Source organism: Myotis myotis, unplaced genomic scaffold, assembly GCF_014108235.1.
Source record: "Myotis myotis isolate mMyoMyo1 unplaced genomic scaffold, mMyoMyo1.p scaffold_m19_p_6, whole genome shotgun sequence".
Lineage (NCBI taxonomy): Eukaryota > Metazoa > Chordata > Mammalia > Chiroptera > Vespertilionidae > Myotis > Myotis myotis.
This window is the reverse complement of record NW_023416368.1, coordinates 39,628,596-39,655,546: the sequence shown is the minus strand read 5'-3', so window position 1 is coordinate 39,655,546 and position 26,951 is coordinate 39,628,596. Positions and strand designations below refer to the sequence as shown.

Sequence of the window (26,951 nt, the reverse complement as noted above, 5' to 3'; positions counted from 1 at the left end):
CAATAAATTTTAAAATAAAATGTTTACCATATAATTTTAAGTGAAAAAGGCAGAATATAAAATGATATCCTATACTAAAATATCTATATACACAGAAAAAATCTATAGGAACTATTACAAAATATTAACAGTTGTTATCTCTGAGTGAAAAATTAAGCTTTCACATTATATATTAGAATATTCAAAGATTCTAGGAATTCTTGTGGTAAAGAAATACATTTGACTTTAATCACCAATTAATTGTAAAATGCATTTGACTTTTAATACACCAAGTGGTATAATCACCATTTCAGAATGTCCAAAAAAAAAGAGAAACATTAATTTAAGTAAGTGGCTAACACTTACGGTCTCCTAAAATTAATAATGTATTATATTATAACTGGCAATATTCCCATCTTAAGACATTTCTTTCAAACTTAAATATAAATAGGCAAGTGTGATTTCAAGGTTTTAATTTCACACACTAAAAATCTTTTCTCAAAAGATGTTGAATGCTCAATTTACTATTAAATGTTCACAATTAAATAGCTACTTGAAGCAGGTTTTCTATAGCAAAATAAGCATTAAACGTTCTGCAGAAATAATTTGGAGATATTTTTGTAGATGTAGTAGCCAGAAATCAGAAGGGTGAAGTTTAGGAATCCAATTATAGAAATGTTGACTTCTCAGGAAATTTTTTACAATCTGAAGTGAATATAAAAAGCAATATAAGAAAGTCCTTTGACCAGGGGTAACCACGACGGAGCTCATGAGTAACATCACAGGACACCATGGCCCCATGCCAAACCATAAAGTGCCAAATGGAAAATGGCACCAGTCCATGGATTGTAAATACTGTATCAAAAGAAAATAAAGGAAAAAATCTTTCATTAGCGCAATTAAAAGTGCAGTTATAGTACCAGTTCCTGTGATGAATAAATCAGTTCAGCAGGTCCAAGAGCTGACAGCCACTGTTTAAACACATTCTCCATTGGCAGCAGTTTGAAGTTTAAAACCTCACTGTATGTTTCCCTAGTTCCTAAATTTTTTAAAAAACTAAAGTGTTTTTGGATGGTGTAGTTGATTTATAACCCTATCATCTGAAATTTTCACATATGGCATTTTATGGTTAGGCATCTACCTGACCCATTATACTATACAACAGTAGCCAATAAAATTAAGATAAATACTGCAAATAAAAGTATTCATACCAATGTGCTCAAACTTTAGACCATAAATTCCAAAGAAATGAAAAGTTTCTACTAACCCAACATTAACCATTCACTATTTCATAACCCTATTTGTCAAATTATTCTTACTAAATTAGCATGTTCTCCTACAGAGCTTTTGGAAAAACCCCAAAGGTAGGCTGTAAGTTCAGTTAAGTAAATTTAAAAATGTTTCAAAAAGAATTCAAAACCACCTTAAGTAGCCTAAACTAGCAGGTAGGCCCAGGGGATGTTCCTATCTCTTGGGTGTTGTTTACAAAATAATTGTGTTCTTTAAGTTAACAAGTGTATCACTTAGCTTTTAGTGGCTAAAACAACAGACATATTATTTCTGACAATTCTGAGGGTTTACTGGGGTTCTGGTCTGAGCAAAGTTCGATTGGGGTGGGATAGTCTAATGTGGCAACATGTCTGACAACTGGGTGGACGGCTGGACTAAGAGGATCTCAGGTAGTAGGGCTTATCTCTGCTCCACATGATCTCTCACCCCCCAGGAAAGGAGTACAGACTTCTTCAAGTGGCTAATGCAGGGTCTCAAAGAGCAGCAAGAGCTGGCAAGACCAAAGCGCTTTCAAGCTTGCTTGCATCATGACTGTTAATATCCTATTGGCCAAAGCAAGTTACATGGCCTAGCACAGATTCAAAGGGAAAAAACTTAACTCTATCTCTTTTATGACAGGAACTACAAAGCTACAGTACAAAGGGCAAGCACACAGTGATGGGAAGAATTTGTGGTCATTTTTAGAAATCTACCACACTGCAAAATGCACAAGTCCCTGCTCCACATAATTCATGGTCAAATAAGTTTCCATAACAGCTCTTTTGACATTTTAGTCTCTGTATCAAAAAACTGAGAAATCCTGCAGCGAAGAAATACAGTTGATTTTATTTACACCACCATTTCCCAAACTTATCCTAGCTAATAAAAGAAAAACATGGTAATTAGTGTACAACCGCTACCCTTCCCATTGGCTAATCAGGGCGATATGTAAATTAACTGCCAGCCAAGATGGCGGCCAGCAGCCAGGCAGCTGGAAGCGAACATGAGGCTTGCTTGCTTCAGTGACGGAGGACTCCAACGTTCCCCGCCTGCCTTGCCGGCCTCTGAGCTTGCAGTTTGAAACATTGTAACAAATATAGAAGCTAAACAAAACCCCAGAAACCAGCTTTTAGCAAGCCGGGATCTCAGAGCTGGAGTTGATACAGAGTTTCAATTATAGAACGCAAACAAACCAGATACCTGCTTTCAGCAGCAGAGGCCTAAGAGCTGGAGCCAGAGCTAAAGCTAGACCAGAATAAAAAAAAAAAAAAAAGGAGCAGTTGGGAGCTTCAGTCACCCGCCAGCCTGAAAACAGCCCTCAGCCCCTCACCCAGACTAGCCAGGAACCACAGTGGGGACCCCCACCCTGAAGGGTGTGTGACCAGCTGCAAACAGCCATCATGCCCTCACCCAGGCTGGCCAGGCACCCCAGTGGGGACCCCCACCCTGATCCAGGACACCCTTCAGGGCAAACCAGCCAGCCCCCACCCATGCACCAGGCCTCTGTCCTATATAGTAAAAGGGTAATATGCCTCCCAGCACCAGGATCAGCGTGACAGGGGGCAGTGCCCAAACCCCCTGATCGCCCTGCGGCTCTGTGTGTGACAGGGGGCGGGGCCACAACCTCCCTATCCGCCCTGCTCCGTTAGTGACAGGGGAAGGCACCGCAACCCCCTGATCAGCCCTGCTCTGTGGGTGATAGAGGGCGGTGCCCCAACCGCCCCCCACGGGCCCTGCTCTGTGTGTGACAGGGTGTGGCGCCCCAACGCCCCCCCACCCAGTCCTCCCCGCCGGGCCCTGCTCTGTGTGTGACGGGGTAGAGCCATAACCTCCCCATCGGCCCTGCCCTGAGTGTGAGAGTGGCGGTGCCCCAACCCCCTGATCGGCCCTGCTCTGTGGGTGATAGAGGGCAGCGCCCCAACCCCCCTGATCCGCCCTGCTCTGTGCGTGACAGGGGGTGGCGCCGCAACCTCCCCATCGACCCTGCCTTGAGTGTGACAGGGGGCGGTGCCCCAACCCCCCAATTGGCCCTACCCTGAGCGTGACTGAGGGTGGCATCGCAACCTCCCGATCCGCCCTGCTCTGTGCATGACAGGGGCAGCGCCCCAACTCCCCAATTGGCCCTGCTCTGAGCCCAACCAGGGGCTGCACCTAGGGATTGGGCCTGCCCTCTGCCACCCGGGAGCAGGCCTAAGCTAGCAGGTCATTATCTCCCGAGGGGTCCCAGACTGCGAGGGCACAGGCTGGGCTGAGGGACCTCCCCCTCCCCCGCAAGTGCACAAATTTTTGTGCACCAGGCCTCTTGTCCTATATAATAAAACCCTAATATGCAAATCGACTGAACTGTGGAATGACCAGTCACTATGATGTGCACTGACCACCAGGGGCAGACACTAAACACAGGAGCTGCCCTCGGTCAGGGCCAGCAAGTGGGCAGTGGCAGGCTGCCAACCAAGGTGGGTGCCAACGGGGCCCCCCAATCGCCCCGCCCGCTAGTTGCCAAGCAGAGGGAGGCAATTGGCGACTGGTGACAACAGGGGATGGGGAGCCTCTCAACCGCCCCACAGATCAACCCTGATCACCCGCCAGGCCTAGGGACCCTACTCTATATATTGGGAACAGTCTCTTAGATTTAAAAATTAAAACTTGGCAAGGCTACTCTAACACTGAAAAAACAGGATGATGCAGTGATGACATGCATGGATTCTGGCTTGCACATTTTGTAGTCAGCCCTGATTCTGACACTTAAAACTGGGTGACAAAGACAATTGCTTAACTTCTCTCTGCTTCACTTTTTCTACCCATAAGATGGGGGAAATGGTGCTACTGTCTCAGAAGGATCATGCTATATACTACTTTTTATAATCAGGGCAAAAAAAATGTAGCTGCCCATACAACAGCAAGATGCTTTTTACCTGTATGAAAAGTATGATCACTGGTGCATACAGCATCCCAGATTGCGAGAGGGATGTCCGACTGCCAGCTTAGGCCCAATCCCCATGGGGATCAGACATCCCCACAAGGTGTCCCAGATTGCGAGAGGGCGCGGGCCGGGCTGAGGACCACCCCTCCCCACCATGCACAAATTTTGTGCCCTGGGCCTCTAATCCTGTATAATAAAGGTTAATATGCAAATCAACCGAACAGCAGAACAACTGGTCATTATGACGCACACTGACCACAAGGGGGCAGACGCTCGATGCAGGAGCTGACCCCTGGTGGTCAGTGTGCTCCCACAGGGGGAGCGCTTCTCAGCCAGAAGCTGGGTTCATGGCTGGTGAGGGCAGTGGCGGTGGCAGGAGCCTCTTCTGTCTCCGCAGCAGCGCTAAGGACCCCCCGCCAGGGATGTCCAATTGACAGCTTAGGCCTGGCAGGAGCGGGCCTAAGTCATCAGTCAGATATCCCCTGAGGGCTCCCCGGATTGCGAGTGGGCGCAGACCGGGCTGAGAGACACCCTCGAGTTCACGAATCTTGTGCACCAGGCCTCTATTTGACCATAAAACACATTTTTCAAGGAATGGTCACTTTTAAAAGTGAAAAAAATCCATTGAATTCTTCTCACTATACGGTTCCACAGCCTACTCTGTTGACTTGCTATCTTTTGAGTCTTTTATTTTTTAGCTTACGATTAAAAAATGTTAATGACCAAGAAAACTGAATATTAACAAATCTATATACAATGAGGCAAAAGGTTCAAAATTATATCTGACTCTCTAACAAGGCTCTAAGTTTTCAAATTGCTATAATGTTAGAGCTTTTAAAGAGTGTCTCAGCAGCAACAGGACTATCGCAAAAGAGAAATTTAAATGGTGTGATATTATAGAGGCAAAAGGAAAGAACAGTCCAAAATTCCCCACTTCTATCAGAACACTCCTAAAACTGATAGAGAACAATCTGTTAACTCTCCTTGAGCAGCACAGAGATACAGTTCAGGAAAGCTTAATGGCCCATCCTGTACCTCAATACTACCAATGCTTTGTTTACTTTCCAGAAATATTAATATAACAGGCCCACTTGGGACATGGAGGATATAACAGATGATCCATGCAGAAAAGGTAACTTCTTGCCCTTGTGGTGACTGGATTGAGAACTTTGCAAAGACTATCTATGATAAACTAAATGTAAAAAGACCCCACAATCCCTCAAGCATCATTAGTAGAAGGCATCATAACTAGAAGATATTTTTTTTCTGAAATTAGCCTAGATGACATTTTCTGATAAAACTAAACATGCAATTAGTATACTACCCAGCAACTGCACTCTTGGGCATTTACTCCAGAGAAATGAAAAGTTACATTCACACAGAACCTGTGCAAGAATGTTCATAGCAGCTTTATTTATAATAGCCCCAAAATGGAAACAGACCAGATATCCTTTAACAAGCAAGCGAGTGGTTAAACTATGGTACATACACCACAGACTACTACTCAGCAATAGAAAGGAACAAACTATTGATACACATAACAATTTGAATGCATCTCCAGGGAATAATATTAAGAGAAACAACCTAATCTCAAACTGCTCTATACTATATAATTCCATTAATATAACATTTCTGAAATGACAACATTTTAGAGATGTGTGTAGAAACAAGGTGGGTGTGATTATACTAGTAAAAGAGCAAAACAGGGGACCATTGTGGTGGTGGAACTTTTTAGCATCTTGATTCTGGCAAGATGCACAACCTTTACATGTAATAAAACTCCATAGGTGTAAATATACACATGTGCGCACACACATAAACGAATACAAGTAATTCTGGGAAAATCTGAATAAGATCAGTGATTAAGACAATATAAATATCCTGCTTGTGATAATGTACTCTAGTTTTGCAGATGTTACCATCAGGGAAAACTTGATAAACGATACACAGGATGTCCCTATAGTATTTTTTAGAACAGTACTGAATCTACAATTACCCCCATAAAAATTTCAATTAAAAAACATTTTTTTAAGTTTAGCCTAGGAAGGTAGTTTCCCTGGCGTCTCAGTTTCTTTCAGAGTTGAATTCAAACAGTATGGCTTGCATGCGGGATACAAATGACTTACACTTGGGACATCAACTGCAGCCTCCCTCATGGCACTGGGCCTGACGTCATTCATTCCCTGCAAGAAATCTTTCAGAGTAATCTTCACCAACGCAGCCACCTTGCTGTCAGGGAGGTTAGGCTGTTTCTTTAGGACTCTCCGGAAGGCATTGAGACCTACAAAGAGAAAAGTAACACAAGATTTATCTTTTACCCCATAAATACAGACTGAACCATTACCATTAAAAATAATAACAACCTAAAACCTCATGCAATTATAGCATTTCTAATGTGTTGTGCTTGTGTGTATATATGGGGGTGGGAGGGTGGAGTAGAATATGGAAGAATGTGGGGGATAAAGGCAAAACTCCAAGTGCTTAGTTTGGCAGGGAAAATACAACAAACTGATATGAAACAGGAAAAGACAGATACTTTATAATTGTGAAATAAATAGAACAATACACATAAAAAAGACCATAACCGTTTATCAAAATAATCTGTTTGGAGAATTTCCTTTAATAGGATAAAATACGAAAATAATAACATATCTTTTGCTTCTGAACTTCTTGTCAATATATTCAAACCAGAGCTACAAGTTTGGTAAGGTATTGGCAAAACATCTTAAAGGAAATATTCAGTTGGCAGGTTGGCAATGTAGTTTTGGAATTCAAGAGGAAGCCAGGCTTCAGTGTTATGTTCTATTATAGGATGGAAGAGACCTGTAAGGGAACACTAGGGGCTGAAACCCAGGCCTCTCTCTATGTCATTCTGTAAAAACTGAGGTTCAAGGAACCGCTGCTCTGGCTACTTCTGCTGCTGTCAGTAATATTCTGTCCTTTGACTATGACAAGGAATACTGTGTCTCCTGCAAGCACTTGTGAAACTTGTTAGCTTGCAAGTAGGGTAAAAATCTCAGACCCTTCTGCCCTAGCCGGTGGGGCTCGGCGGACAGAGCATCGGCCTGCAAACTGAAGGGTCCTGAGTTCGAGTCCAGGCAAGGGCACATGCCCAGGTTGTGGGCTCGATTCCCAGTGGGGGACTTGCAGGAGGCAGCCGATCCATGATTCTCTCTCATCATGGATGTTTCTATCTCTCTCTCCTGCTTCCTTCCTCTCTGAAATCAATAAAAATATATTTTTTAAAAAAAATCTCAGACACTTTATAGCTCTTGACACAAAAATAAAAATTTATGTTAAATTAGATTGTTTTGCTGTCCAACATTCTTTTTAGCTAAATGGTGCAATAGCATAGAAAACTAAATAAAACTTCAGTAATAAGGTGCTGTGTTGTATTCAATATCACCTTGGTGGCCTAAAAGAATATAAGCAGTTTCTAAAAAAATCTCCCATAAATGAAAGTACTCAAAACACCACAAGAATCTTACTGTTCTTCATGTCCCAAGTAACTATATGGCAATACTTGTCAATATTTCTAATGTAGACCAGACACCTTACCTATACCAGTACTGAAATACTAAAAACTGAAACAAGAGAAGTGGTCTAATAATTTTCCAGCCACACTTATGTCATGTAAGCACCAAGTTTGATAATAAAGGAGACCAATTATTTTCACTTAAAGAAGGGGTTTTAAAGGAGCAGAAAATATATGCTTTTTAAAAGGATACGTTATAAGTACATGTTTATAAAACAACAAAACCTCTGCACTTTCAAATACAAACTACAGAATTTAAGAGCTCGGCAAAATCTCGAGGTCTGTTAGGATAATAAGAAAACAGCAGTAGTTCCCAGAGGAGACAGAAAAGGCAAAAGATGAAAAAGACTTGAGTTTTCAACAATTAAGAAACAGTAAAGTACAAAGATTGATTCTATGACAAACACAGCACAACTTAACATATCCAAATAATAGGTAAACATAATCACATAAAATATATGAAATATAACATGAAAATTTGTGGGATGCTACTAAAGCCGTACTTACAAGGACAGAGACAGATATAATACACATATTAGGAAAGAACAATGGATGAAAGTCTAAGAGGTGCTCATCTCAGCTCCTATCAAGGACATCTAACAGTTTAGTGGGGATTAGTGACAGTTTAGGAAAACCCTTGCAGAAATCATTTAGTATATTCCTTTATTTCACAAATGATGAGAGACTACAAGGTCTAGCCAAGTACAAGAAGTCAGACTTGAAAAATGAGTTGATATTAACTGATAACATGGGACTTAAGGACAAAGAGGCAGCAGAGTATTCCAGGCAGAGAGAACAGCATAAACAAAGGCCTAGAGACAAGAATTAGCTTAACATTTGAGACTAGGAGGCCCTGTAGAACAAGACAAAACCCCTGTCCTTAAAGAGGTCACTCTTAGAAATATGAAAGGACATGTTTTAAGAACATGTTTTAAATAAACCTAAATCCAACTTTATTAATTTGTTTGTAGATATATGAGAAGATAAAGTATAGTAGACTGCCAGAAAGGAACAAAGAACAATGTGGCAGTTACAGATATGCAAAAAGCTGTCAGCCATAGGCCTTCAGATGCTAAATGAATATCAGAGCTTGCAATTTTAAAGATCCCTGGAGCCATCTTATTAATGCAACCAATCCTCCATGGTCCTATACCTGCCAATATCTCAGAAAAACTGCCTCAACGGCCATCAGTCATCTCATTTATTAAATGGAAAGATTAAAATCTATATTGTCAATTATTTTTCAGCTTTAAAATCCTGTGATGCTAAGGTAAAATTATTGGACATCAACCATTCCTCACAAAGAAATATTAGAATTTATGCCAAGAAATTAAATATTTAAAAATACACATATTTTTATAAAGCAGAAGTAAACAATTAACCAGAGAAGCAAATGGACACATGTACATGATCAAGGAATATAGCTTAAAGCAGTGGTTCTCAACCTTCCTAACGTCGCGACCCTTTAATACAGTTCCTCATGTTGTGGTGACCCCCAATTTCATTGTTGCAAATTGAACATAATTAAAGCATAGTGATTAATCACAAAAACAATATGTAATTATATATGTGTTTTCCGATGGTTTTAGGCGACCCCGGTGAAAGGGTCGTTCGACCGCCAAAGGGGTCACGACTCACAGGTTGAGAACTGCTGGCTTAGAGCAAGCAATCTATGACATTTCCTTCCCTTGCTAAGTTTAAAGTTAGTTTTTAAAATGTAAACAAAAACAGAAGCAAACTTCACTGTTCTTAAAAATTTTTTAAACAAAACAAAACAGGTGTAACTAATTAAACAATAACGATGTCATTTTGTCTTCATTATTTTATTTTCCAATGCTCTCAAAGCTGAGAATAGAAAACAATACAATGAAGAGAAGAAAAGGCAAAATGCCCCAGGCAAGCCTAATGCCAACACAGTCCTTCCAGTGTATGAGGCATTCCCTCTCAAGCTCCACATCACCATTCAGATATAATCATTTCAGGACAAAAGCAATTACTCTAAATTATGCTCTTCAATATTATATGCTCCAGATTCAATCAACAAACATCATGTAGCCACACACATATGGAATCCCATAATTTTACACTCAATACTTGCTAAATTATGTTATGTTTGAAAGTGCAATTAAGTTTCTTTATTACAAACTAATAATGAACTTCACGAGAAACAAATATGGCGGCATAGGTAAACACTGGAGTTTGCTGCCTCGAACAACCACTTCAAAAATACAGCTAAAAGACGGAACGGACATCATCCAGAACCATAGGAAGGCTGGCTGAGTGGAAATCCTACAACTAGAAGGAAAGAGAAAAGCATACCGAGACTCAGAGGAGGCCCAGTGCAGAAGTAAAATACCAAGGTGCAGAGGCGCACGTGGAGAGGGCTGGCGGCTGAGGACACAGTTGTCGTTTTCAATCAGGAGGGAGTCTCAGGCTCTGAGCTCCAGTTCCGGGCGAGTCTCTGGGGACCCAGACTCATATGGGAGAAGCGGGACTGTCTGGCATCGGTCAGAACTCGAGGGCAGCTTTCTCTTGGAGGGGCTTGCAGCAATTACCAGGACATTGAGAAGCGGAGCCTCTGAGGGCAGCCATAACTGCTAGCCCCACCCTGTTGATCCCATGGGACCCGCCCCGCCCAAGACCTGCAGGGATGCTTTTGCTGGATAGCCTAAGGCAAAGGCTAGATTAGCACCTCCCTAGAGATCCAGGAGCCAGTGTACCCAGAGGTCAGAGTGGGACCATCCAGTTTGCAGCTCCGTGGAAACATAAAGGACACACTCAAGGGGCAGACTTGGTGAGCACCAAAGCCCCATTGAAGCAAGTCTTGCCCCAGAGGGGTGTCTCCAGCACAGAAGTTCTCTCACTGCAGACATAGCTGCTTCTCACAGCCAATTGGCCTGGAGGTCAATTCCTCCCAGTGATACAACAACCAAGGCTTAACTACAACAAGACTGTGCACAAAGACCACAAGGGGGTGCACCAAGAGTGTCCTCCTCGGGTAATTGGGGAAGCTGAACCACTGGGCCCTAGAGGACACTTAGCACAGAAAACCACTTTATCAACACAGGGAAGCATAAAAAAATGTGGAGACAAAGGAAAAGGACACAAATGACCGAAATGGAGGAAAGCAAACTACTGGATATAGAGTTCAAAACCACACTTTTAAGGTTTTTCAAGCATTTTCTAGAAACTGCCGATAAACTTAATGAGACCTACGAGAAATCTAATGAGACCCTCAATGTTCTGATAAAGGACCAACTAGAAATTAAGCATACACTGACTGAAATAAAGAATATTATACAGACTCCCAACAGCAGACCAGAGGATCGCAAGAATCAAGTCAAAGATTTGAAATATGAAGAAGCAAAAAACACCCAACCGGAAAAACAAAATGAAAAAAGAATCCAAAAATATGAGGATAGTGTAAGGAGCCTCTGGGACAGCTTCAAGCGTACCAACATCCAAATTATAGGGGTGCCAGAAGAAGAGAGAGAGCAAGATATTGAAAACCTATTTGAAGAAATAATGACAGAAAACTTCCCCTACCTGGTGAAAGAAATAGACTTACAAGTCCAGGATGCACAGAGAACCCCAAACAAAAGGAATCCAAAGAGGACCACACCAAGACACATCATAATTAAAATGCCAAGAGCAAAAGACACAGAGAGACTCTTAAAAGCAGCAAGAGAAAGAAAGTCAGTTACCTACAAGGGAGTATCCATACGACTGTCAGCTGATTTCTCAACAGAAACTTTGCAGGCCAGAAGGGAATGGCAAGAAATAGTCAAAGTGATGAATGCCAAGAACCTATAACCAAGATTACTTTATCCAGCAAAGCTATCATTCAGAATTGAAGGTCAGATAAAGAGCTGCACAGACAAGAAAAAGCTAAAGGAGTTCATCACCACCAAACCAGTATTATATGAAATGCTGAGAGGTATCCTTTAAGAAGAGGAAGAAGAAAAAGGTAAAGATACAAATTATGACCAACAAATACACATCTATCCACAAGTGAATCTGAAAATCAAGTGAATAATCTGATGAACAGAATGAACTGATGATTATAATAGAATCAGGGGCATAGAAAGGGAGTGGACTGACTATTCTTGGGGGGAAGGAGTGAGGGAGATGCAGGACGAGGCTGGACAAAAATCGTGCACCTATGGATGAGGACAGTGGGTGGGGAGTGAGGGAGGAGGGTGGGGTGGGAACTGGGTGGAGGGGAATTATGGGGGGTAAAAATAGGAACAAATGTAATAATCTGAACAATAAAGATTTAATTAATAATAAAAAAATATTGAACTTCAACTGATTCCAGAAATAACACTTTTTTAGAATTACTGCCTACCCTACGATACTTAATTATATCAAGAAGAAACAGGAAACATGGGCATCTGGATCTCAGATTTGAATTATAAAAGTTGAGCATAAAATTTCCTAATAAATACTCAACAACATCAAGTCTACAAGCAAGTATAATAAAATCTAAGGCTCCCTTTTGAAATTGTACTTTCCTCAAAATTTCAGAACTCCAGAAAATTTCTGTTTTATCTGGAGTCTTTATTCTCCTTCAACTCTGTATGAAGTATAGACAAGGTGATAAGTATAACTAGATATGTCACTGGAAGAGTTCCATTTCTCACTGCTCCTTCACAGAAAAGAAACAAGTACAAAACCCTCAAAGAGGGCATTAAAAGCTCTTGCTTTTTACACATTAAAAGTCACTGGTGTAACCTCAAGCAATCACAGGAGCCAGGTCTGTTCCGAATCCCCACCACTTTTAAGAGTTGCTTTTAAACGTAATGGTGCACTTGCTAGAAAGCACACTAGTCTCAGGACATGAATCTTGGCCAAGACACCCCAGACAGCTTGGGCCTGGATAGATCTGTAGTCTGTCCTCATCTGTGAAAAGGAATGTACTATATGATTTTTGAGGGTAGAAAGTTCAAAAATATCAGGATTAATTTACTTTGCCAACGTCAACAAATTTCCTAAAAATATAACTTTTAGCTTCAAATTTTTAATATCAAATTATTTTCTTACCTGTTTTACCAACATTATTAACATTCTGAGTTTAAAAAAAAAAAATAGTTGATTATAGCACAATTCTTATGCCAAGAAAGGTTAAAGATCTACAGCTTGGTGTACCAGAGCATTGCCCAGGTGAGAGGAACTAGGAAAATAATGAAGGAATATAGTCTGATTTTGAAAAGGAGGGCAGGCCAACTATGTTTATTCCTTTATATAAAAGGTAAAAAGAAAAACTTCTAAATAATAACTCACCATTAAAACTAAAAAGTAATTGACAATCACCATCAGTTTCCACAACTTTCAATCATTCCTCAATTTATTGCCATCTAGCAGCAAGTCAAGGACTAGACTAGAACTACTCTCTGAAGGCAACCCATGATCTCCCACTCAATGTCACTGTGGTCTCTAATACTGTGAATTCTCACTCCACTACTTATTTCCTAAGTGATCTTGGGAAAGTTCCTTAACTTCTCTGACCTAAGTTTCATCATCTATAACATGAAATCTTATAAGGAGGCTGTAAGAAATGCATTAATGCATGTTAGGAACTTCCAACAGTGGCTGATACATTGCAAATACTCCATCAGTGGTAACCAATACTACATTATTTTTGATTACTTCCTCCCTGAATTCTCCCCCCATTTCATAAGTCACCCCTTTCATAGTTATCTTCCCATCTCTCTAGCCCAGCGGTTCTCAACCTGTGGGTCGCAACCATCGGAAAACACATATAGCATATCAGATATTTACATTACGATTCATAACAGTAGCAAAATTACAGTTATGAAGTAGCAACGAAAATAATTTCATGGTTGGGGGTCACCACAACATGAGGAACTGTATGAAAGGGTCGCGGCATTAGGAAGTTTGAGAACCACTGCTCTAGCCACTTCTCAGTCTCCATATTAGATCTTCTCTAACAGCCCAGCCTTTGATGGTGGTGCCCCACCTTCTCTCATTAGCACTGTAAACTTTCCCCTACCATTCAGCAATACCCAACACACTGTACTATAATTACCTGTCACACCCAGCATTTCCCTGTGCATCAAGGCCTCTAAGAGGAGAGATCCAGACTGTCTTACTATTCACTGAGGTAGCCCCAGCACCCAGTGCAGGGCCTGGCTCAACAAATGAATGGATGACTAAACTCTATTCTTTCTAAGTGATTTCATTCACCATCTCATTGCTGACAACTCCCAAATCCTTCTCTCTAACCAAGACTCTGCTGTCTCCAAAACCTGCAATTCAAAGGCCTGCAGCATAGACTAGAAAGAATAGAGGAGTGGGAGGTGGGATAGAGAATAATGAATAGTCTAGAAAAGAACAATGAGTAGTTAAAAATAATTTTTTTTAATTTTTAAGAGCTCAAATTCTGAATAAATTTTGAAAATACAGCTGATAGGATTTGACAAAGGAAAAGAGGAATCAAGAATAACGCTTAGAAATAACTTTTATTTAGATACACTGATTTTAGTTTTTTATTGTTTTAATTAGATAGAAAACCTTTCAAGTTTTATACTTTTCCAGTCTTGGCAAGACAACTCAAAAAATTTTCCACTAGCAAAGTAAATGATACATAGCACTTAGAGCTTAAACAGAATCAAACCTACCTATTTTATCTAAACAAACCACTCAGCACCAAGTCATTTCAAATGAACAGCAAAAGTAATACTAAGATACCCAATTCACTGACAAAAAAAAAAATCCATCTCTTACATAATATCCATAATATTATACAGTAAGAAAAATCCTAACACCACATATATAACTATATTTCAGAATTATAAAATTGAGGATAAAATGCATTGTTTCATAAGATACTAGAAGCCTGGTGCACAGATTCGTGCACCAGTGGGGTCCCTCGGCCTGGCCTGTGGGATCAGGCCAAAACTGGCTCTCCGACATCCCTTGAGGGATCCCGGATTGCAAGAGGGTGTGGGCCAGGCCAAGGGACCCCAACAGTGCACAAATATGTGCACCAGGCCTCTAGTCTATAAGCCTAAGTGCAGGTCCCTCAGCCTGGCCTGCGGAAATCGGGCTGAAACCGGCTTTCCGACATCCCCGGAGGAGTCCTGGGTTGCGAGAGGGCACAGGCTAGGCAGAAGGACCCCACTGGTGCATGAATCCGTGCACCAGGCCTCTAGTCTATAACAAAAGTGTTATATGCTAATTAAACCGGACATCCAGACGTCCTTGCAGACAACCTTCCAGACGAAGTCGGAGCTGCAAGGGAAGCTCGGGTCCTGGATGCCTGCCGGTGGCCAGAGGGAAGCCTGGGTCCTGGGTGCCAGAGGAAAGGCGGTGCCGGCAGCAGGGGGAAGGCCTACTCTTGCATGAATTTCGTGCATCAGGGCTCTAGTATGCATATAATATCTTTGGCTAACCTTTTCCCGCCCTCCCTCCTCCCCCTCCCCCTTCCCTCTGAGATTCATCAATCTGTTCCATGTTTCCATGCCTGTGGTTTCCGCTCCTGCATTGAGTGTCTGCCCCCTGGTGGTCATTGCATGTCATAGCTACAGGACGGTCAGCCGGCCAGTCAGCCACTTAGGTTTTTATATATATAGATCATAGTACATAATTACTGGTTACTTATCCACCTAAAACAATGAATGAAGACATACTCCCTTATAAAACGTATAAATTTAGTTTTGTTGCTCTATTGTAGGCCTACAGTGGACTCATGTGCAATGAGGAAAGCAGGGAAGGGGAGAGACTGTGACTCTGATTGATTTAGCAAGAAAATCTGTCAGGGAGGCACCCCCAAAAAAGCCACATCTATCTCTAGCCTGCATATTCTTATTGATGCGCAAGATCTTCACTGATCCAGATTCAGTAGAAATCACTACTCTAGCAAGGCAAAGAATTCTGACAGATTTCCCCAATGTCTCTTGTACCAAAATAACCACAAATACTTCATAAAATACCAGGAATACTGCCAAAATTCAAATAAGCTTCTACCAGAGAAATGTATAAATACACATAATACGAAACTCTTTTTTTTTTTAAGAGAAAAGGTCCTACTTACCAAGGGCCTGAGTAAATGACATCTGCTGCCAGACTTTTTTTGAAACCTCAAAGAATTCTTAAAAATATATGTTATCCCTATTTAGCAGGTGAGGAAACATAGTTCGAGGTTAAATGACGCCCTAGCCGGTTTGGCTTGGTGGATAGTGTTGGCCTGTGGACTAAAGGGTCAAGGGCACTCTCCCCCCCCCCCTTCTGCCCTATCTAAAGATCAATGAAAAAATATCCTCGAGTGAGGATTAACAACAACAAAAAGAGGTTAAATGGCTTGCCCAAAGATTCTCAGCTAGCTGATAAAGGCAGCTAGCATGTGAACCTACACCAGTGATGGCGAACCTATGACACGCGTGTCAGAGGTGACACGCGAACTCATTTTTTTGGTTGATTTTTCTTTGTTAAATAGCATTTAAATATATAAAATAAATATCAAAAATATAAATCTTTGTTTTACTATGGTTGCAAATATCAAAAAATTTCTATATGTGACACGGCAGCAGAGTTAAGTTAGGGTTTTTCAAAATGCTGACACGCAGAGCTCAAATGGTTCGCCATCACCGACCTACACCATAAGCTTTCCACTAAACCCCACTATATTCCTGGATTTATTTAAAATACTGAATTTTCACAGAATCAATATTTTAATTCTTAGAAAACACCATTGGAAGAATTCCAAACATGGTGGGAAAGGTTAGAAAGAGAACCTTGGTGGAAAATGTTAGAAAGAGAAACTTTCATAAGAGTTAAGTACTTTGTACATAGTAGATCCACCATAAACTCCCCTTAAAATAAGTGAGTAATGGGTGGGAGGGAGGACTAACAGCTATAAATATCTCAGAACTCTGGTATAAGACAGGTAAAAGTTTCCATTCAAGAAATGTCTGCAGTCATTAGGTTTAATATTGTTACTGGACCTGTTTAAGTGTAATAATGATAAAATCATTGTTTAAATATGAGTTTTCATTCTTCCTGTTTGGTGATGCTGTCTTATAAAGGCCAAGTATTTGGTATGAACATGATGAAATGATGTGTAATCAACAAGGATGCTAAAGATGAAATTCTTAGAGTAGTGAAGCAAATACTTCCTTTCTCTGCAAACAAAATGTCTGAATCCACCTCTTGAAAAAAACAGCTCTATTTATACTCACTCTCCTGAAATGGCACAGGCAGCCTTAGAAGGGACAAGTTTATAATAAATCCCTGTATTTGGACAACACTGTTGCTAAGCATCTTCAAACATTCAGCAGAGTTTATATAATTCATGTCTCTGCTACATAATTAACATTTCATGCTTTCCAAAAAGTGTAGTATGCTTATCTAGGTTGATAATTTAAAACATTATAAATTTTGAGAGAATTAATAAAAGGCTATGTAACTAATTCATTAGAAAGGCAGCCTAATCCCAGGAGGAACACAAACACAGACATTCAATGTCAGGATGTGTCAGAGTTGAGCTTGTGAACAGCTTGTGAGATAAAACATTTCAAAATGCAGCCGCTTTCTACTTAAAAAGGTGAGCTACAAAACATTAGGCTTTTGGACAAGTCACGACATATAAAACCATGCTCTAGTGCAAAAGTTAATAATAAAGGAAACATAACATTTGAAAATAAGTTTCACACCCAAGTGTCAACATTACCTTTATATCTACTCAAATAAGAGATCCCAATGTTGAAAGCAACTCTACTGTAGCATTTCCAACTTTCATATCATTATTGAGACAAAGGTAAAAGTTAGGGAAACTATTTAGTAACACTGAAAAGAAGAGAAAGTTGAGAGTAAGCACATTGCAAGAGGCAGTGTCCCTCTTCCAGGCTATGGAGGAGGGTGTGAAAAAGCTTGCACACACAAACATATACCAACCACAGGGAGTCTGACCTTTTGTACTGTCTTCCTGCAAACAACCTTTACATTACAAAAATAATCAGGAACATAGTTCACGTTGATTTTGTGAAACTTGGAATCACTTCACTGTATGTGATTGCCAGGCATCTGTGCACCACATTTTTTTGTTAAAAAGGGCAGAGGTTCCCTGATTAGAAGGCAACCCAGAAAAAGGAAAACCATTCGACAACAAAACCCAAAAGCTCAGAGCACAGAGATCCACAAACCATAAGCAAGCAAATATTCCAGGGAAAACATACATCTATATGTTTATTTGTATTATTAATTCTTAACTGTTTCCTTAATTGTGGATTTTCTATCTTTCAGAATTGTCTTATTCAAGTTTTATTCAAAACCATTATACACACTTGCAGGATAAACATGGATGCTCATTTTTCCTAGAGCAGGAGTTAAATGATATAGTCTGGAATAGTACATTACTGCCATGTAAAAACTCCGGGAAGAAATTAAAAACTATCAAAGGTAATCAGAGAATTACATTTCCTAAATTTCATCCAGCTATTTAAATCAGTTATGGAGAATCTTCAAAACTCATAGAGCTGTTTGGCCTAGATCAGTGTGGTTCTCAGAGTGGAATTCTCAGACCAGCAACATTAATACTACCTATAGCTTGACAGAACCATAGGCCTAAATGAGGAATTCAAACCGCTAATAGGCAAATGCAGAAATGGCTGCTTCACAATCACTTGGGAAACAATGTAAATACTGTTTCCAGTTCCCCACCTCCCTTAATCAAGCATGGGGAGGGGGCTTACTCGTGTATAGCTTCCCAGGTGAACATGATGCATAATGAGGTTTAAGAACCAATGTCCTATGTCCTTGGCTCTTGAAGTGTGGTCCCCAGAACACCACCAGCAGCAGCAGCAGCAGCAGCAGCAGCAGCAGCAGCAGGTGGGAACTTGTTAGATGTTCGCAGGCAAGCAACCCAGACCTACTGAATCAGAAACTCAGGAAGTGGGGCACACTGGCCATCTATTTACTAATTTCTTCCGATGATTCTGACCACATAATGTCTGAGAACCTCTGCTCCAATTGGGAACATGTGAAAGGAACTAGGATCCTGTGGAGAGGAATAAATCTCACAGATCTGAAGGTCAATATGCCATACTTCCCAGATATGCCAGTGGGCATTCTCAAGCTGTCCATTTAAGCACAGCATGATTTTGAACAATGAAAAATGCCTCCTGAAAAGCACTGTTTTAAAGCAGCTGAAAAACCTTATCCGTGGAAAGTCAATAAGGACTAGAAATGCTCAAGTGAACAGCAGCAATTATAAGAGGGGGCACAGAGCAAGTCCAACTTGTTTATAGCTCCTATAAACAGTAACCACTGTTTCCTCTGCACAGAGCAAGGATTTCTGAAGGCAGCAGAGGAGAGAAGGAGATGAAGCTCACCAGAGGGCTAAAACCAAAACTCAAGTCTGAGGTTAATAAACATTTTATCAAGGGGAGTAGGATGGTAATCATGTCTCCCAGTTTCACATCTACTTCAGATCAAATACTTCTTGGGCACCTATTATGTACCAGAAATCATGAATATTGCTCCCAAATATCAAGATGCCACCAGGAATCTTTTTTAATAAAACAATGATTCTAATTTTGTGTGCAACTCTAAGGTATCTATTTATCTTTAGGTTAGAGGCTTCTCTCCTCCCCATCTCTGATCCTTTCACAGCCTTTTCAATTAAATGTAAGATTGTAAGGACTAGAATTTCTCAAATTTTCTTGCCATTTCCCTAAAGTTCTTGGGGTAGTAAAGTGCCTGTGAAAGTAGATGGTCCTATTGACATCTGGTATGTGACTTACATTTTCACTTCTCTCCTGAAAGTCTCAGGATACAACTTAATTTCTGGACTATACTTACCTGTGAAAAAATATGGATATTTTCTGCTGTATATATATTGATCCTTCCCTTAGTTTCATATACAAAGTAAATTTAAAAGCTTATACCATTCTAACAAAAGTCTGTTATATGACCTAATTATAAGCATGGACTTAGAGTAAGATGAATAGACTAGAGTTTAAACCCCAGCTCTGATACATACCAGCTGAGACCTCTTGAGCCAATGATACTCAGGTCATAGGGCTGGTGTAAGGATTGGAGGAAAGGGTGTTGTTTTCTCTTCCACACCTTCTCATGCCCTCATTCTACCTGTAGAACTCTTTTATTTTTTATTTTTTTTATTTTTTTTATTTTTTTTTTTTTTGTAATGATGTTTACTTTGAATTTATATTAGTTCACACAAACACTCCATCATGCTTTTGTTCTGGCCCTCTGGTCCAGTTTAAGAACCCATTGTGGCCCTTGAGTCAAAAAGTTTGCCCACCCCTGAGCTAAAGTGTGGGTGGGCATAGGCAGGTTTTTGTGCGGACACACGTTTTCAACTCCTTAAATACCAAGGAGTGTGATTGCTGGGCTGTATGGTGCCTGTTGGTTTAGAAGCTGCCAAACTGTCTTCCAAAGTGGCTGCACCACTTTGCATTCACACCAGCAGTGAACAAGCGTCCCTGTGCTCCACCTCTTCACCGGCACTTGGTATTGTCGGTTTTCCTGATTTGGGTCCTTGGAATAGGGACATAGTGGTATTTCATTGTTGTTTTAATTTGCATTTCCCTAATGACATAGGATGTGGAGCATCTTTTTGCTGGGGTCCAACCCCAGCGGGTCCAGGGGTCCCCAAAGGTGTGGATGGAGTCGGCGAAGAAGGAATGACACGGAGACAGCGTTCAGTTGATCAGCAGCCTTGCCAGGATCTCTAGCCAGGATCTCCAGCGAAGTTCTGGTTAGGATCTCCAGCCAGGTTCTGTGTCCATGTTCTCTTGCTAGGTTCTCCAGCCAGGTTCTGTAGCCATGTTCCCTCACTAGGTTCTCCAGCCAGGTTCAGTCACCAGGTTCTAGTCAGGTTCTCTTGCCATGTTCTATCCAGGTTCTGTAGCCAGGTTCTGTCTCTAGGTTCTTCAGCCAGGTTCTTTCACTAGGTTCTGTCTCTAGGTTCTGTGGCCAGTTTCTGTCCAGGATCTTTTGCCATGTTCTCTCGCTAGGTTCTATCTCTAGGTTCTGTTGCCAGTTTCTGTCCAGGATCCTTTGCCATGTTCTCTCCAGCGAAGTTCTTCTGTCTCTAGGTTCTGTGTAGGTTCTGTCTTCTTGGTTCTGTCTTCTAAGTTCTGTCTCTTTTACTTTTTCTTTAAGCTTCTTTTCAGATGTCACTTTTGCTATATAACCAGAGCATTTCCTTTCCCCAAAGGAAAGTCACTACATTTTCCATAGCTTTTTGAGTATGTACCTCACTGTGTGTTTACAAATCTCGTCCTTCCATCATGTACCAAGAGCTGCCTAGAGTGTGTACATAAGAAAGTCAGAAACTACTTGATAAAGGATGTTGAAGAATGACTCCTTGCCTAGATGGGCAAGTCCAAAGCAAAGCCTATGTAAATACTACAGGTTCAGTTCCAGACCACTCCAATAAAGCCAGTATCTCAATAAAGCGAGTGGCAATCCTTTTGCTGAAGGAGCTTGCCTTCAATTTGTAAAAAACACATCTGTGAAGTGCAAAAAAGCAAAGCACAACAAAATGAGATACACCTGTAACCCAAACACTTCATTATCACCTAATGGAATGAAGGAAACAAAGTTATCCACTGATACATCTCCTTCTTGGTCACTAGATAATTCAGTTCCACGGACAAAACCACCATCCTATCTAATAGAGAAACATAGTAATTAACCGTAACTTCGCTACCCTTCCCATTGGCTAATCAGCGAGATATGCAAATTAACTGCCAACCAAGATGGCAGCCGGCAGCCTGGCAGCTGAAGCGAACAGGAGGCTTGCTTGCTCCAGTGATGGAGGAAGCCAAGGTTCCCCGCCTGCCGCTGCCAGCCTCTGAGCTTGTACTCTAAGAAACAATGTTGCAATTATAGAACCTAAACAAACCCCAGAAACCTGCTTTCAGCTGTCAGAGCTGGAGCAAGCAGGACCACAACAGTGTTACAATTATAGAACCCAAACAAACCCAGATACCTGCTTTCAGCAGCCGAGGTCTCAGAGCTAAAGCCGGCTCTCAGTTCCAGTGACAGCCATAGAAGGTAAATAAATCCCAAAATTAAAAAAAAAAGAAAAAAAGGAGAGGTTGGGAGCTTCAGTCACCCGCCAGCCTGAAAACGGCCCTCAGTCCCTCACCCAGACTAGCCAGGCACCCCAGTGGGGACCCCCACCCTGAAGGGGGTGTGACCAGCTGCAAACAGCCATCAGCCCCTCATCCAGGCTGGCCAGGCACCCAAGCGGGACCCCCACCCTGATCCAGGAAACCCTTCAGGGCAAACCAGCCAGCCCCCACCCGTGTACCAGGCCTCTATCCTATATAGTAAAAGGGTAATATGCAAGCTGACCCTAAGAGCAGAAAGACTGGGAATGACTGGTCACTATGACACACACTGACCACCAGGGGGCAGACTCTCAATGCAGGAGCTGCCCTCTGGTAGTCAGGTCGCTCTCACATGGGAGGAGCTCTGCTCAACCACAAGCCAGGCTGATGGCTGCCAGTACGGCAGTGGTGGTGGGAACCTCTCCTGCCTCCTCAGCAGCGCTAAGGATGTTCGACTGCAGTTTAGGCCTGCTCCCCGCTTTCAAGTGGACATCCCCCAAGGGCTACCGGGCTGCCAGAGGGATGTCTCATTGCCATCTTAGGCCCAATCCCCTGGGGAGCGGGCCTAAGCCAGCAGGTGGTCATCCCCTGAGGGGTCCCAGACTGGGAGAGGACACAGGCCGGGCTGAGGGACCCCCCCTCCCCCCCAAGTGCACAAATTTTTGTGCACCGGGCCTCTAGTCTATATATAAAAGCCTAAGCGACCATTGCAACCGAACGGATGACCGAACAGGCTGCGTGGGGTGACTAAGCCGGCAGGGGGATTAGTGAGGGGCAACCAAATGACCAAACAGCAGGCTGTGTGGGGCGACCAGGCCCACAGGGGGGACAGTTGGGGGTGACCAGGCCGGCAGGTGAGGCAGTTGGGGGCAACCAGGTTTGCATGGGGGGGCAGTTAAGGGGCAACCAAGCCGGTGGGGGAGCAGTTAGAGGCAACTAGGTCGGCGGGGCGGAGGGGCAGTTGGGGGTGACCAGGCCAGCGGGGGGGGGGGGGGGGGGGAAGGGCAATTAGGGTCAATCAGGTAGGCAGGCAGGTAAGCAGTTAGGAGCCAGTGTTACCGGATTGTGAGAGGGATGTCCAACTGCTGGGCCAGGATCGGGCCTAAACCAGCAGTCGGACATCCCTCAAGGGGTCCTGGAATGGAGAGGGTGCAGGCTCCATGCACAAATTTTGTACACCGGCACCTCTAAAACTAGACAGAAAAGGCTTTGTCCTAGACCAGTATGTACCAGAAGAATATTTATATTTACCTTGTGTCTACATAACCTGTAGTCTCCCCCTATTGTGAGTCCTTTTCATGGAAATCATAATGATCAAATAGAATAAAATAAAACTGACTTTCTTCACCAAACGTAAGATATTGAAAAACTCCTAAGTATATCTCCCAAGTTTTCCTTTCCCACTCATTTTTCCTTCTCCAAGCTCTTTTCATACATGCAATATGGCCAGATCAGAAGGACCAATACACTAATGGAAGGGTATTCAAAGCCAACTAAATTAGATTAGCTATGAATCAATGACTTAGAGGTAAAAGTAACCATATTTCTGTACTAAAGTTCTAAAATAATTAAAATTCCAACTCAAAAATTCAATTTTTTCCATTATCTCAAGGGTTAAACTTTTTATAATTATTATTATTATTATTTTTTTAATCCTCACCAAGGATATATTTCTTAACTGATTTTAGAGAGAGATGAAGGGAGAGAGAGAGACATCGATGTGAGAGACAAGCATCAATCGATTGCTTCCCGAATGTGGCTTGAACTGGCAACCTAGGTATGTGCCCAGACTGGGGATTCAATCTGCAACGTTTTGGTGTATGGGATAACGCTTCAGCCAACTGAGCCACCCAGTGAGGGCAAGAGTTAAACTTTTTTTAAAATATTGGATAGGTCACAAACTACAAGAAGAGAATCGACAACTGAAAAAAATTCCTCCAAAATATGAAAGGACTTAGAAACAAATGCCCATATCAGAAAAAGAAATAAATGTAAGAATATAAGATTACTGGCAAACCAGAGATGTTTTGAGATATGTGCCCAGCCTTTAGAGATTACCAAAAACTAAATACAGGAAGAAAAAAAAAGGCCAGCAGGTATTTTTCAATAAATTCTTACTTGCCAGTAAGCTTATAAATATTTCAATAGCTTATAAAAATTGCCCAAATTGGAATACCTTTTATTGGTTGAAATTACTCTGAAAAATTGCCCAAATATGAAAATGTATTAAGGGTTTCCCATAGTAACTACAGTTATGACATGGTGAAGTTCTTAAAGTCAAAGAGCCAACTGAATAATAATGCCCTTAAGTTTTCAGACTTAAATATCACTTTAAATATCACTACCACATACTCTAAGGCATAGAACTCTGGTTTCACTAAGTACTTTTATAGCAGTTCAACAAATACAAAGCTGATTCTTAAGAAAAATTATGATTTTTGCAGGTTCCCTAATTTCCATAGCATAATGTTAATAAATGCTGTCGTCATTAACAATGCCATTAATGAATCCGGTTACACATTCATGTGTGTGTGTGTGTGTGTGTGTGTGCGTGTGTGTGAGTGTAAATTTAAGAAAAGTCTGAAAGCATATCTCTATATATAATAGAGAAATATGCAAATTAACCAGGACACCGTAACAGGTCAACAGGACAGGAGGAGGTTGAGGGGCCTCTGCATGCCTGCCCTGGGGGAGGTCCTGATCAGCAGCGGCCACAGCTGCTTCAAGGGCCGGAGAGCGAGGCAGGGCCGAACTGGCGACTCCAGGTTGGGCAGCGCCGTTCAATTTAGAATCACGCACAGGGCTCCTAGTATACTATAATAGTGGTTATCTTTAGGAGGTACAGTTAAGGGTGATTTTTCTTTATTTTTTATAATTTCCTGAATTATCTAGACATTTTTCAATAAATATATACTTTATGATTAGGAATTAAACCTATTTTCATTAAGGAATGAGATATAAATGATCAGTATGCAAATAAACCAGAGTTATTAAGTCCAACAACACATATAACTATATAGCAAATCAATCTCACCTGATTCATTACACAAGGCTTTCAAGTCTGCTCCAACATATCCATGTGCACTGTTTGCTAACCGTAGCAGCTCAGCTTCAGTGAGTACATGTGGTACCTTTCGAAGCAGTTTCTGAAGTATATCTAGCCGGTCCTGAGCATTAGGAACTCCAATCTCAATCTCTTTATCAAATCGTCCAGGGCGGCGGAGTGCAGCATCCAAAGCATGAGGACGATTTGTGGCCCCAATAACTAATACCTGTCCTTCACTTCCTTCCTAACAAAATAAAATAAAAACTAATTATTCTTCTACAAGTAAAACACACACACATACACACACACACACACACACACACACTATAGGCAAGGATGGATGGATCCAACTGTCCAGGCTGCTAAGTCCTATCCCTTACACTTTTATTATTCACCCTACATTTTCCAAAGCTTAGCCTAAATGATCCCTCACCTAGTTTTCCAATACTTACCTTTCATATATCACAAGTATGTCTCTCCCACATCTAGCATCTTACCGACACTGTTCCTATGAATAATAACATATATAACACCCTATCATATAGTTATTTTAATTTAAATATTTTAATTGCCCTTTTCCCCTACTTGAAACCAGAGTTTATGGCCTACAGATTATTCAAATAGAAGAGATCTTTTATAGTTTTCAAAAAGATCTTCTTCACAAATGGACTCTATTTTAAATTTGATAATTTTTTAAATTTCTAAAAACATAGACAGCAATATAACCAACACCGGAGTACCAGCCACCTTGAATATGTATGGACTTTAACTCTCTGAGAATGAAATTATAAAGAACTATGATCATGGCCTTATGGGTGGCTAAGTTGGTTGGAACGTTGTCCCATTCTCCAAAAGGTTGTGGGTTCTATTCCCAGTCAGGGCACATATCTAGGTTGCAGGTTCGATCCCCAGTCAGGTGGTATACAGGAGGCAACCCACAGATGATTCTCTCACATTAATGTCTCTCTCTCTCTCTCTCTTTCTCTCTCCCTTCCTCTCTCTCTCAAATCAATAAAAGCATATCCTCGAGTGAGAATTTAAAAAAAAAAGATCTATGATCATGATCAGCCACCTATAGAAATTATCCAACATTCTATTCAGAAGAACCAAGTGTAACCTCACAGAGACAAATTTAACTGAAATGTGATTCAAAGAAAATTCAAACCTAACCAGTTACACTGGATGTGCCAACAGAAAATGCATGGATTATAACAAATCCACAAATTGTGAATTTAGAAGACAAAAATACGGGCCCTTAAACATCTTCAGGCTAAAACATCAATGTCACATGCTTCCATTCCTACCCAAAGGCAAGAACACCAATCCCCAGCAAGCCTTTCCCACGGGCAGAAGAAAAGGCAGCTGTGTCTCAGTAATTAAGACACTCCAACACAGTCTTACATCTGACTTCCTACTCACCAAGAATTCTAATTATAATACAGCCCTCTCTCTCTCTCTCTCTCTCTCTCTCTCTCTCTCTCTCTCTCTCTCTCTATATATATATATATATATATATATATATATATACACACACACACCTTTTGGGTGAAAATAGAGTCATCCGTAAAGCTGATACTTAGTCAGCTCAATAATTATATTTCTTATTATAAACAAACAAACTGGTACCCCGGTTTATATATCAGTCTTATGAGTGTTGTTATTGTGGGTTGTCAGTCCTCACAACCCATCTCCGAAATACTAACATTGTATTCTCCAGCTTTATAAACTGAAAACCAAACCTGAGTGAGACAAGATGATCACATTTAGATGCTGCCCCAAGACTGAGACCAGGTGGTCATCTAGCCTCCCCCAGATAGCAACCCTTGTCTTGTGTTACTCTTAAAATTACAACACATTGTTAGCAAATAATAGAGACTTAATACTAAACCTTCACGTTATTTTTGCATATTCAATTTCTACCAATAGGAAGTAAAAACCAAAAAGTTCTAATAGTCCAGTTTTTAATATGCAAAAAGAGGACCTGGAATTACATACTTTTAAAAATTTCTTTAGGTTCTAAAAAACAAGTTCTGCATAAGTGTATTCTTCTGGTAAATGACTGTCAACATTATGTATATGCCATCAGAGTGATAACAA

The 26,951-nt window shown here is 41.2% G+C and overlaps 1 protein-coding gene across 5 annotated transcripts in view; it reads right to left on the bottom strand.

Annotated features, from left to right (window-relative positions):
* Positions 1 to 26,951, bottom strand: part of SPATA5 (spermatogenesis associated 5) — a 252,906-nt gene that overhangs the window by 203,476 nt on the left and 22,479 nt on the right. For all 5 annotated transcript variants that reach the window (XR_004968159.1, XR_004968160.1, XM_036312782.1 and 2 more), the window contains exons 9-10: positions 24,843 to 25,098; positions 6,298 to 6,452 (exon numbers count right to left, since the gene is read on the bottom strand). Coding sequence is in view for 3 of the 5 variants with exons in the window: in XM_036312782.1 (XP_036168675.1) it covers positions 6,298 to 6,452; positions 24,843 to 25,098 (411 nt within the window). In the remaining 2 variants the exon portion in view is untranslated. The remainder of the gene's footprint in view (positions 1 to 6,297; positions 6,453 to 24,842; positions 25,099 to 26,951) is intronic.